This window comes from Pezoporus flaviventris, unplaced genomic scaffold (genome assembly GCF_033815535.1).
Source record: "Pezoporus flaviventris isolate CSIRO_AGI_PZ_B2104156 unplaced genomic scaffold, CSIRO_AGI_Pfla_v1 ptg000007l, whole genome shotgun sequence".
Classification (NCBI taxonomy): Eukaryota; Metazoa; Chordata; class Aves; order Psittaciformes; family Psittacidae; genus Pezoporus; species Pezoporus flaviventris.
The window spans coordinates 82,999,257-83,013,333 of NW_026892555.1; the positions used below are offsets into that span (position 1 = coordinate 82,999,257).

General features: G+C 36.9%; 1 protein-coding gene across 3 annotated transcripts in view; it reads right to left on the minus strand.

Annotated features, from left to right (window-relative positions):
• DROSHA (drosha ribonuclease III) overlaps positions 1–14,077 on the minus strand; it is a 70,849-nt gene that overhangs the window by 21,158 nt on the left and 35,614 nt on the right. For all 3 annotated transcript variants that reach the window (XR_009742666.1, XR_009742665.1, XM_061449275.1), the window contains exons 17-21: positions 9,406–9,513; positions 6,638–6,776; positions 5,895–5,955; positions 3,925–3,984; positions 2,497–2,596 (exon numbers count right to left, since the gene is read on the minus strand). Coding sequence is in view for 1 of the 3 variants with exons in the window: in XM_061449275.1 (XP_061305259.1) it covers positions 2,497–2,596; positions 3,925–3,984; positions 5,895–5,955; positions 6,638–6,776; positions 9,406–9,513 (468 nt within the window). In the remaining 2 variants the exon portion in view is untranslated. The remainder of the gene's footprint in view (positions 1–2,496; positions 2,597–3,924; positions 3,985–5,894; positions 5,956–6,637; positions 6,777–9,405; positions 9,514–14,077) is intronic.

Here is a 14,077-nt window from a genome sequence, read left to right on the forward strand (position 1 = left end):
AGAGTTTGATAGCATGGGAACGCTACGAATTATCAAACCAAATTCTCAAGGGAAGCTAGATCAAAAAATTTTACTAGGGAGATTTAGGAATGAGTTCAAGATGGGGGCTGAGGGTGTCACAGAAAAATAGGCTTATACCAACTGGGTGGTACAATGTGCTTTGTTTCTTGCTGGCAGTTTGCCCTCATGCAATTTCCTTTCAGAAATACCAAAGGGACATTCAAAGGGAGGGAAGTTAATACTGAGGAAAAAGATTCTGTCTACAAGAATAAGATAAAGCAGAATAGTGAGGAACAAGAACTCTGGTAGACACAATCCACTGAACATCTGTTTTTTCCTTTAAGAGTGTCAACAAGTGGCAGTAACAATGGCCTCTAGGCACTGCAAGCAGAAGACTTGATATTTTAATCCACAGTGCCACCTATGTGCATCATTAACATTCATCTGCTGCCTATACCATAGTTGTTCCTGCCAGTCAGAATCTCAGGTAGTGAGTCAGATATCCTACATATTATCTGATAATCCTGCTATAGAAATGCAGGCAAAAGCCACTAGATTCTCTCTACATAGTCATCTTCATAACACAAAATCATTACTGAGATTTTTAAAGAAGAGATTTCTCCATCTTGCAAAGTCTGTATGAGAGTAGGGTCTTCACAACCGTGTGTAAGTTTCTACTGATGAATTTCTCATCAACGTTCAACTGCATCCTCCTGGAGTATATTTAAGATGTAAAAAGGAAGACTATGTTGTTTGAGGTGCATGGCTCAGACACGCTGCAACTGGAAAAAAGGAGTGTTCCATTTTCAATTAATGAGAGCCTATTCACTGATCCAGAACACAGGACATTAGCTCTTACTGTGTTCCATTGCACTTTTAGAGTGGGGAGCACCTGTTAGAGTCAACATAAAAATGGAACATTAGCTGGTTTATATCAAATTTAAACTTCTCACAGATTATTGTCATTTGCTCATGCTAACAAGTGTTGTTTGAGAGTTTGCTTTGTCTCCCCCACCTCCAGTGGCTTATTGCTATTTCCAGAGCTTGCATTCAGCTTTTTTTTTCCTCATGCGTTTTTCTTCTCATTTTATTATCAGAAAATGTTTCAGATTACTTTTAAAATTTCTGCTACAATGCCCCTTAGAAGCTACAGAAATTTATCATTTGATTCTCAATTAAAACAGCATTCCACACACAAGAGAAGTTGAGGAGCTGAGGATTATATTAAGTAAACTGAACGCAACATTATACTGCAGGGAATAATTAAAGGGGATGAAACCAGGAACACTGTGTAAGATATACAAGAGGAAAAAAGGGTAAGTTCAGAAATGAGGAATACATAGATAGCTAATATTTACAGTTACATCTAATACAAATAAATACAATTTAAAAAATGTTCCAAAAAAATTCAGGAATTCTCCATGTACAGTGATAAAGGCTGTGAACAGACTTTAAGAAAATGTGAGCTTTTGGATGCAGGTTTTTCAGTAGTAGCACGAATTCAAATGTCAGGTAGTTCAATACCATATTTGTAGAACAAAACCCCAATCTGAAAATTTCAATCAATTCATGCTTATTTAAATTATTAAAGAAAGCTTTGGAAGAAAATTATTGTGTTTGCTCCCCTACGCTGTGCCTCTCCTGAGAATTAAGCAAAAAGATGATGTTTTAGAAATCATACATTTTTTCCCCCAAAATCTCAAGATTAGATATGCTTATTTAAATTACTGAGTGAACATGAACAGAGAAGATTAAAAGAGCACTTGAAAACTACCAGCAGTGGACATGTATGCATGCATGCACAGCTTAATACATGACATCAGTAAGTGTCAGACTGTTTTCTTTAAAAACACTCCAGCAAAATCAAGTATGAATAAGGGAATACCAGATTACCTACAAACAGAGACTTAATAAACTTTCTACATCATATTCACACCCTCCTGTATCATGTAGAAATGAAAAAGGTTCCGTCATTCACAGAATTAGATGAAATAAAATTCTGAGGCATCTCAATTTTCCCCATGAGATAATACAGTTCTCACCAAAAGCCTAACATATTTCTCTTTCATAGTTCACAGTGAATCTGAAAATTACTGTGGTTAGGAAGCAGGCAAAATCATTATTTCCCTACTTTCTCTACCACCTGCTGCCATATTTTCCCTATATTTTCTAGCAGGAAGTCCTTTTATAGAACGACCAGCTTGTTTCTTTTTCTTCACTAAATTTCTACCATCAGCTTCATTACCTGTGCAATATGAAGGTAAACATACACACACCTTCAAGCACCCTAAAAACTTATCCTTCTGCCTTTGAAGAAAACACTAAGTCCTACTTATCTTTAGAATCTACTTTCAAACTGAAAAGAGTTGCTGTATCCCAAATCTTGTACACAAAACATGGTAAGGATACTGATGTTCAAAGCAGGTATATCCCTAGTGCTAGGATCCATGGTATCCTACCTCTGGGTGTCAAATACAGAGACGTATAAAACTGTACCTTAGCCAACATCGCCAGGTGTTGGTTCTGTACGATGGCAGTGCGGTATGTTGCTAATCCTCCTTCCTCCAGAGTGGGAAACAGGTAGTACAAATGGACACTGGCAAAACAAATATCAGATCAGGTGCTGTCAGCATTTGGTTAAATATGCATCATGTGTGCTTCTAGGGAACAATGCCTTTCTCTCAGATCCTAGCTGGTAACACAGGTCCCTTCCCAAGGTGACAACTCAGCTTCTAATAAGGTAAATGAACAAACATTAAAACAATGCTCAGGAATATTTGACTGGATAGCACTGGCAGTAGGGGAGGCAGGGGGCTGTTTCTCTACTGGGCAGCACATATTCTCCAAATTCCTGCAACAACAATTCAGTTCCCTCATTTGAAAGCATCTACATAGCAGCAGCAGTGGGTTCAGCAAGGTTGACACCTAGAGGATGCTGAAGAATAAAGCACAAGGGAACAATTAGCCTTGAGAAACTGTGTTGCAGGCACACAATGCTTTAAAATGATACTACTGATTTAGGCTGGATGGAGCCAACAGAACTCAACAACCTCCAGCCTGTACTGTTGTATGAGAGAAAAGGCCATGGGTTTTAAGGGCAGTGGAGACCTTTAGAGACTTTTAATAATGAGTAGCTAATGGCTAGTAGAGGCTAGCAGAGAATTGAGATATAAGGGCAGTTCATATAACAAACTTGCTTTAAGAGAAGCTTTACAGCAAACAAGACTAGTCCCCTATTAAAAACAGCAGAACACAGCACCTCAAAATGGATTAGAATCTTTTTTTGTGTGTACAATGCCTGCCTCTAGTACTCAGGTGAAAGAGGCCCATGGAGATAACTGATAATATCCCTGTATTTTTCATCAATTTCAGAATACTCAAACCAGACCAAAACTGGAGCAATTTTTGACAAATTATAGGTTTTTGTTATTACTTTAAAATAAATTATATTTGCATTTGACTACTTTCTTTACATATAGACATTAAAGCCTACATGTAGACTGTAGCCCTAATAACTGGAAATATAAGAACTCCAACACATTCAATATTACCATTCAATGCTTTTTACTTGCAACTAGGGAAAAAAGAACCCATGGAAGCAAAATGGCATGCTAGGAAAAATATCTTTCCTTTTTAAAAAAAAAAACACAACAGGTACAAAGTTAACTTGTCTGTAGCTGAATAATCTCTAACTCCAATCAACTTAAAATTGCACTCCACGAAACAAGCTCTAGTTTTTCCTTTTGTAATCTTCCTTGTATCTTCAGTACTGAAGTAATTTTGAAGAGAGCTGCGTGCAGCTCCAACCATCAGGCAGGATTGCAAACATACACAGTCATAAAGCAGACGGTGCAAAGCTTAATAAGCCCAATGGTATGACAATACCACACAAAGGTGAAAACTGTTAAAGAATTCCCTATTTACCTTGTTAAGAACTCCACCACAGCATCTCCCAGAAATTCTAAACGCTCATTGTGGTTAATCCTGAAAAAAAAACATCTAAACTTTTACTATCAGCTAAGTAACATATTCTGGTTATTTACACAATACAATTAAAGACAGCAAATCAGAGCTGATTGCTAATCAGCCACGACAGACATTCTTGCGGCCTCCCCCACCCTCTCTGGGTTACAATCCTGTCCAAAACAGAACAACCACTACATAAATCTTGAAACTGAGGACTGACACCACCACCTTTGAAATTTTCATATGTTCCTTTCTGAGCTGTTGTCAAAACTTAACAAATGGAGAAAGGAAACAGTAACGCTGACTGGCACTGAGGTCAGATTTCTTTTGTCCATCAGAGGGCATCAGGTGATTGAAACAGCCTGGCTTCAGTCTTGTACATGCAAATAGAGTAGTGTATGCAATTAATATCAACACCTGCAGAGTGTGAAGACTCTGCAACTGATTCATTGGTATGGCAAAGCTATAAGGGAGTAAGTACTTTCATTTTTCATCATAGCACCTTTAAATGCCCTATTTTCTGCAACTTCCTTTCAGATCCAAAGAAAAAAAAGGCTGTACAAGAAGATGCATTTGAAGATGCCATTAAGCTAATAGAATAATGTATTTCCTATGTTTTCTTTCTCTTCTATCACTGCTCCTGATTTCCCTTTGTTTTGCATAAAGTTTCATTTCCTCCAAGCAGTCTGCTTATCTAACAAAGGACTAACAGGACACAGCAGCTGAAAAAGAACGTGAGTTTGTCTTCAAATATATGCAAATTTCTGCTCTACACATCAAAGCATTTAAGTAGCAACATTTTGACTTCACACGATTGTAAAAGAATCAAGGCCATTGCCACAAGATTTTTTTTTTTAATTCAGAAGATCCTTCGCAACTGTTGACAGCTTTTACTGTAATTTGCACTCCCCCAGCAATTATACAGTAAATCTAATTTCTGAAATAGCAGGCCTTTGTTATGGGCTGAAAGAATTCAAATACCTCTGCTGTGTAAAACAAAGTGTGAACAAAACTACAGCTCCTACACAGATCTCAGAAGTGGGATTTTATATTTTTATGTTATTTTGTGAGAATTAATGCAATTTAGCATTATGTCATGTTATCTTAAGAGGAGTGAAATAAGCTTGAAGTGGACTGTTGAAGAGAAGGGCATGGTCTAGCTGAAACAGCATTCGGGGAACACTGCAACAATAATTTATTCAGATTTGAACTTCTCCCATCCCCAAGCTTCCTCCAAAATGATCACTCTTAAAAGGCGTGGTTACAACACTAGTTAACTGAAATACACTCTGCCCTCCAGTTCATTTATGAGATTTCACATACAGCTGCTTCGTGCATTAGTCCTATGAGCTTTGTTTATTCGCTTTGGATAAACATGGTGCCTGTGGCTATAAACCACATCTTAAACATTATATATTCACACAGAATTCTTAGCGGTCATTTGAAGATTATTACATTACATCATTAATGGGTTTTGCACATGTCTTTAAATTGGACTAGTAAATCAGCGAAACTCACATTCAGTATCACACTCATGTTGACAAGATGCCATAACAGGAAGGTACTACTATGAGGAAACATGATGGAGAATCCAATTTATAGCAATAATAACAATAACAAAAAATTCTTATTTTTTATTCTGCAGAAAGCTAAGGTAGCCTTTTAAAAAGTCCTCCTCATTTCAAGCATAAACAAAAATGATAGAATTATCTGTGCAATCCTTCCTCACGAGCTTTCTGCAGGCATGACTAAACATTTATTATGTCACTGCTAATGGAGGTTCAGCATATCTTCATAATATAAAGTCAATTCAAAATGACTTTTTATTTCAACTATTTACAAAAGCTATTACTGACAGTAAGTTGGTTACTTTTATTAAACATCTCTCTCTGCAACAGCTTCCTACTTGCAAACATTATTTTCATTACCTGGAAGGAGCTGGATCGTCCTGTCCCAAACGGGACATAATATTTATCAGGGTGTTTATCCCTAGGAATATAAACAATACACTATTAAATAAACAACCACTAAGTCAATTTGAATAGGCTTAGAAAATAATTACTTAAAATGTTACTTTGTAACTGCTGCACATGGATCATCCTGTTATTTACAGGGTTTACTCACATCAAAAATAATCCTTACAGACGATCTCTGCCTAACTGATCGTAGTCCCATTACAGTACTATTGTATTTGTGCATTCAGAGAGCCAGATAAAAACACCATTTTTGCATAAAAAAGACATTTCAAACATTACATAAACAACAACGAAAAAATACTTCATTACAGCTGAGTATACTTCTAAGGAATATATTCTGTGAATTAAGGGGAATATTCTGCAGCAATTAGACCACATTAATGAGACATTTTTAAAAAATATCCTCAAGTTTGATCGCCATGCCAAGCAGCAAATTAAGGAAACAATATTTGCCGAAAGTCAAAGAAAATACATCCTCCCATTTATCATCCTTGCTTTTTCTCAGCTCTTTAGCTGCTGATTCATTTGCAAAATATTTTTTTTTTTCTTTAGAAAGGTCGCACTGGTGTCAGTGTATAACCATAGACATATTCCACTGAGGGGATCTCTCAGAAGAACAATGGCCAAATAAATAAACAAAGGTTTTCTTACTGATTGAGGGTGAGAGAAAAACGGTAGTGGTGTTAACGGCATACCTTTTTTCCTCATGTGCATGTGGTGAACTTTTCTATCTCCATACTTTGGCTGTCGAATCCCACAGTTGGATAATGAATTTCTGGCATGATCTGGATTCATTCCAAAGTTTAAGTGATGGCTTGGATGAGTCATGGCAAGCTGTAGTGAAGCACAAACAGGAAAAAGAAGTCTTAGGTATATTTTTGCAAATAAAAGGAAAAAAAAAAATCTCAGACAGGTAGCTAATAATTGTTATTTTTTAGCTTGAAGAAAGGCTATAAAGTGATGTCATCCATCAGTAGCTTGGTTCCAGTAATTTTAACATAGTATATACTACTTCAGATGTCAGAAAGAAGCAGTATTTATGCCCAATCATCAGTTTAACTAATTAACTTTCAACAAGTTTTCTTCTTTAAAGAAAAATTAGTTTAGAAGAGAAAAAGCATGAACTGTCAATTTGCCCTAAGAATTTTGCTTAGCAGCTTTGCTGACCTGATTTTAATACATTTGCTTATTTAAACATATATTCACTCTAACATTGCAGGATAAATATTCATATTAATACTATGAACAAGTAAGAGCTTCTCAACCATTCATATAACTGATTTAGGTTACTTAAATATCTATAAAACTTTCCTACTTCAAACAAACAAAAAAAAGTATGTCTAACATGGTTATTTACAGAAGAACTTTTCATGACTGTATGTGGCCACTCTTCAACTGGAACTGAACAGCAATGGCAGGACTGATCTGTTTTGCAGAATCATAGAACGGTTTAGGTTGGAAGGGACCTTTAAAACTCATCTAGTATCAGGCCCCTGCCATGGACAGGGACACCTTCCACTAGACCAAGTTGCTCAAAGCCCCATCCAACCTAGCCTTGAACACTTCCAGGGATGGGACATTCACAACTTCTCTGGGCAACCTGTTCTCATTTGTATCATTCTTCCATCTGTTTCCATTTATACCATCTAGCATTATCAAAGCTAACTCTGCTGTTGACTTCACCACTACAAAAATGGCAGCAGTATATAGAACTACAGCTAGCTTTTCTGACTCCATCCTGTAAAATCATGTATTTTCTCTTTCACACAGGCACACCTAAAGATAACATGCATCTATAAATGTGTACACACACCTGATATATAAATCAAGAGATACACTGGCAAATTCAAGCTGCAGAAAGTTACTTCTGAAACGAGTGAAGGACTAGTGATGTGGGCTGTGAGCAAAGACATTACAGTAGTTCATTCAAACATTGTCTACGGCTTTCCAAAACAGTACTTAGGGAAGGTTATTTTAATTTTGTTAGAGAGTAAAATTACACCTAATCAACAATGAGAACTTTCTCCAAGTCCTTTTTAATTCCTTGCTAATACTACTAAGTTTGTCATATATGCACATTCTCAACTTCTGCTTCATCTGAAGTGGATGAAACATTTCCCTGAATAGCTAAATTAGTGTTATCTTTGTTGCCCAAAGATATCTGTACTTTAGAAAGTATACATCCTGATGAAACAGGTAAAAATCAATGCAGAATTATCAAATAATCTTATGCTTATAAGCAATATGCTTAAATAGGCGACTGATGTTATATACATTTTAAAAAGCTCATCCTCTTCTGGAACATGTTTATAGGTTTTAAATAAATTTGCATAGGGATCAAGCATTAAAAAGTACTTTTATTATAACTAAATACTAAAATTACTAATGCTGGCACACTTGATTTTATGGTTTCTTCCATTTTCAATTGCAATTTGCTTTTTGGTTTGCATGCTTGGTCTCAACACTTTGAAGATTTTCATCATTGCATTTTTATCTTTCATATTAAAACTATGGCAGGCTGCAGACAACCAAATCCACTAGATGCTCAATGTCTAATGTAACTTGCAGTAGGATGAACCCTGTAAAATTGGCTCTATTTCTAGAAACAACTTCTAGAAAACAGAGAAGCTATTAGAACACATTTTCCCATAAGCCTCTGCTTAATGTAGCTCAGGAGTAAAGTCCCTACACGCATACAGAAACTGCATCTTTTTAACTTAGAGAAAATTCATCTTTCTCAGCCCCAGTCAGTGGAGAGAGCTGATGTTCATTTCAGGGGGAAATCCTGAACAGAAGTCTCAATTTTCCTTCAGTAATTTCAGGAAAGCACACAAGGGAAAGGGGCCACCACCCCAAAAGTCAGCCTTTAGACCTGATCATTTACAAATAAGCACTTAGACAAATGACTGGTCATGTAACATGTGTGTATTTAAATATGGAATTCTCCTCTCTTCGGTTCCTGCCCTTGTTTGTAAATGCAAAAATTTCATCACATACTTGCAGAAGTCAAGAGCGGAATTTTGCAAATTCCTTTTCACTTGCTAAAATGCAAAATAAAAGGCAATGCTAAAGTTATTAATTGGAACAGCAGACTATAAAAGGAAGAAGCAAGGCATGTATGATCATCTGCATGTTCTTCATAAATATCTAAATATAGAACTTAGAAATAGTAATGTACCTGACAATCTTTTCAGTAAGCATACTTCTGTCTTTCTAAACATTACAAGCAAATCCAGACCTGCCACTGGAGCAAAGGTAGGTGTATCCCTACCTGCACAACAGATGTCTCTATTTAGAAGTCTTTGGAATAATTGAAACTTTTGAAAGATTGCAGTGCAATCGAGTACATCCAAGTTGTGGCAAAGCAATGCATTTCTTCAGTTTACACAGCAGTCAGGGTTATGGATAAACTCTATAATATTAGGAGGACAAACCAGAAAGTAGGACTTTTTATATATCTTACCTGCAGCAAGCATCTATCTCGAAAAGTATAGCCTATCAATTTGTCCAAATGCATCAGACACTGATGGTAGCGGACATGGTGGGTGAGAACAGGAAGCATCATCGCATGCTAAAAAACATCAATAGAAAAAAAGCATTCAATTTCACTATACAGAGTATTCAGTTTTGACTAACCTGTGAATACAAACATTCTCCATTTGTCACAACACTAAGTTTTACTGGCTTGTTTAAATGAGAAAAAAAAAAACCAAACCACTATTTCCCAACCTTCATCATCAGAGCACTTAACTAAATCACATTTCTCCATCTGTATAATCATAATGGAGACACCACCCGACCCAGACTAAAGAAATAAACAGAACTACAAAATGGTCTGAGTTGGAAGTGACCTTAAAAATCACCTAGTTCCAATCCTGCTGCTATGGGCAGAGACATCCTTCACTAGACCAGGCTGCTCAAAGCCCTTCCCAAATACATAAAATCCAATACATAAAGCCCCATCCAAACACATAAAACCAGTCTTCTACTGAAGTCTTTTGAAAGAAGCAAAAAATATCTGGTCACCAGTAACTTCAAATTTCAATAAGCCATTACTGAAATCAATGATATATGTTTGTACCTTCTCATTTAATGCTCTGTGGTTTTAGGTTAGTACCAAAGATGAAGAAAGATCATTTCCCCTCTGCCTCATAAAATTAAGGAAGATGCATCACTTTAACCAGCTTTCACCAAACAATAGTAGCTACTTGATTTTCAAGCACAGTTGTTAGTGCCTTGTTTCATTTCCTTCTGAGGAAGAATTAAGGGCTTTCTGAAATGCTGTAGTCTGGCATTTCCAAGCGTAATGTGCTAAAAAAAAAAATAATATCTGAAAGGTTGCTGTTTGATCATCTAGGAAACAGATAATGTTTTTCTGTTAGGGAAATTTTCATAAAAATTTAACTAAGTCTATGTTGCAACAACAAAACTCTCCCCTTTTCCTGTGTTTTAAAGCAGGAATATTACACTAATATTGACTTCAAATGGAACTGGGTTGAAATAAGCAAGTACTACAGTTTATCAGTATAGCAGTATAGCAAGTATGATATCAACATCAAAAATACTGCGTAAGAGTGAAAAGTAAGAGTTATAGGAAAAACGTCAGTTTAAAGAATTTCATGCATATGATCGTTTTTGTTACACTGACATCAAATTTAAGTTCTCCTTATCATTCCAACTACTGACATGACAGGAATATATTCAAAAGAATGATGTGTTCTAAGGGAATCAAAATCTGAGGGCTATCACTATTAATTGCAGAAAAAGGAATGTGTATGATTACAGAAGATGAAGGTTCACTGTGGGCAGAATCAAGAAAAGCAAGCGTATAAAGCAGATTATGTATAATTTATGGAATAAATGATGTTACGGATTTTTTGCATGTCATTAAAGAACCACAGAAAATAAAATCTGGTGAATGTTACAGGGTTGAGAAGTTAAGAATAAACAACGGCAATACTTTCTGCTTAAGTAAAGGACTGAAAAATTCTTGAGAGCTGAAAACATAGTTGGAAAGTAATCACAGAATCATTTATCATCGAGTCCAACCATTAACCTAATTCTGCCAACTCCACTACTGTACCATGTGCTCAAGTGCCACATTTACATGTCTTTTAAATACCTTCAAGGATGCTGACTTCACCACTTCCCTGGGCAGCCTGGTCGAGTGCTTGACAATCCTTTGGGTGAAAAAAAATTTCCTAATGTCCAATTTAAACTTCCCCTGGCACAGCTTGAGGCTCCTCTTGTCCTATCACTTGTTACCTGGGAGACGAGGCCAACCCCCATCTTGCTACAACATCTTTTCAGGTAGTTGTAGAAAGCAGTAAGATTCCTCCTGAGTCTGCTCCAGACTAAACAACCCCAGTTTCCTCAGCCGTTCCTAGTAAGACTTGTGCTCCTGACCCTTCACCAGCTTCACTGCCTTTCTCTGGACTCACTCTGGCACCTCCGTGTCATTCTTGTAGTGAGGGGCCCAGAAGTGAACACAGTATTTGAGATGCGGCTTCACCAGTGTCCAGTAAAGGGGGATGATCACTTGCCTTGCTCTGCTGGCCACACGGCTGCTGATGCAGGCCAGGATGCCATTGGCCTTCTTGGCCAACTGGGCACACTTGCTGGCTTGTACTCAGCTGGCTGTCAACCAGCACCCCCGGTCCTTCTCTGGCAGATGGAACTAACTAATTAGCAGCAAGAAAAAAACCAAAACAAAACACTTGTCTGGATCACTGAATGGCGGCCGAAAAATGCAAAAACATTCCAGGCAAAGAAATTTTATTTTGTTACCATGTTACTCATTTAGAGTTTTCTTAGGGTAATCTGTAAGCTAGGGGCACATCCTTCTTAACTCCATATAAACTATACAGGTATGCTTCCTATGCTTTCCTTCTGAGAAGCAATTTGGGGGCTGGAGATGGGTTACACCCAACAAAAAGCCAACCCAAAACTTGTTTCATGGGAACTCTGCTTCCCTGCCTGTTTATATATTCCGCTACACTAGGCAAAAAAATGTCCCCCAAGCAAGGTTTAATACTATTTTTACCAATACTTGTAGCCCTAAGTTTGAGGACTGAAATACAAAGTTTTAGATTTTTATCAGCTGTGGTGCACTGAATGAAGAATTGACATCTCTCTGGGAGCACACAGAGGGCCTTTAATTTGATTCTTGCAGTTATATTGACCAAGTGCTGCTTTCATGGCACTAAATACTGGATTGAGTCAATTAATGTGCATCAAACTGGATTATAGCTATTTGATGTTTCTGATGTTTTACTTATTTATAGCTTTATGAGAAAACAAAATACATGCTTTAAAAATTCTATTAGGCTGAAGAATGGCTAGTGATTAAAAAAAGTCTCCTGAAACCATATGGCCACATCCCATACCGTATTTGCATCTGGTTATAAACATACAAGTAACTTTTTTTCTTTTTTTCTCTTTTTAAACATATGTAATTTTAACTATGATGCTGCATGTTCTTTTCTTGCTGCAGCTGGCACGGCAAGGCAGGAACTCTCTCAGGTGCCCCAGCTAGTACCACCATCCCCCAAGGCTGGAAGACAATCCTGACCTGAAGCTACTTAGAAGAACCAGGTGAGCTGAAATATTTTGAAATGCCTGATTTCTCACCTGAACACTTAACACTGCCGTTGAGAGCACACCAGTAACAATACTGGCAATGATGGGTGGCGGTGGGTGAGGGTGTATGTGAGGTGTATCTTCTCAGCGTGGCCCCATTAGGCCAGACTGCATAGTAAGGGATGCCCAGCTTAGTGGCTAGTAGTGCACTTTATCTACTGGACAACTTCAAGTGAGCCTGGCAGGTAACAATGATTTGACATTTTTGGAATACTTCACTCACCGTTTTTCCTCACCCTGCAAGTGGTTCACTTCTGAGACTGCAAAGACCAATGTCATTACTGCTATGTGGAGCTTAACTATAAGCTGTTAGAGTGACTTGAAAGAGCTTCAATCTTCCAAACTGCAATGCTTTTAAAAAGTATTAATTTTAAATCACTGAGCTTTAGTTCTGCCCACAGAGTTGATTTATGCATATTAAGTTTTAGTTTTCTTTAATCTGGAAGAAAGCATGTAGCAACAGCAGCAATCTTTAATTTTACAGATACACAGTTTGCCTACTCTTGGCCTCTCAAAGAAATCAAATCAAAGGACCTTCATACCAGAACTGGCTGATTTAGATGTTATGCTGCAGATGGGCACAAAAATGTGAAATAGCTTCACTTTCATCATTCCCTCATGTTTTGTTGTCCTTCAACAACAAAATGAATCGAAGAAGACATTAACAGATGAATCACAGAAGATATTATGAATAACACGGAACTGTTTCAAAGCTCCTAAATTAGAAATTTACACTGCTTACTTAACCTGTAAAAATAGATAGAGTTCACGATAAAAATTAGAAAAGGACTGTAATTTTCCTAAGCAATGTGAGAAGATACTGTTCCACTATTCTCTTTCTTCAACTTCAGAAGCAATAGCAGAATCACAAGAAATGGTTCAGACAGAAGAAAAGCAATTTAGTTATTAGCATTCCTCTCCTGTAAGAATTTCCCCTTTGGCCTTATCAGATTTTGAAGTTAACTGTTGTAACAACTTGAATTTTACTAATCAAATATTATATTAAAAATGCACTTATTTTTACCGTATCACAAAGCTGGTGGCTGTCAACTACTTCACAATAGGATCTGCCAGAGATCTGTACCTTGGAGATGTCATGCATATGGAATGTAATATCTGAAAGGTGACCATTCTACTGATGGTCACCTGTTTTAATCCAGAAGTTAGTTATTGTGGAGTTTTTTCTTTCTTTTCTTTCAAGTAAAAAGATATTTATGTTCCAATGTAAAACTTGTTTTTTAAAAAAATCTAAATATAAAAATTTATTAAAATAAAAATATTTAAAACTAACCCAGCTGATGAAGAAGCCCCAGGAGCTCTACATAAGATTCAACACTTGGCTAATGACCAGCATCCAGATGACCATTCCTATCCTCTCTTCCTTGTTCTGATCAACCAGTGGCAAGCAATCTAATATTTTTAAATACCTTTTTCTGTGTGTGGATGGGAGACTAGAATAGTTCCTTAAATAAATACATCTTCAGGCAAGGGTATTA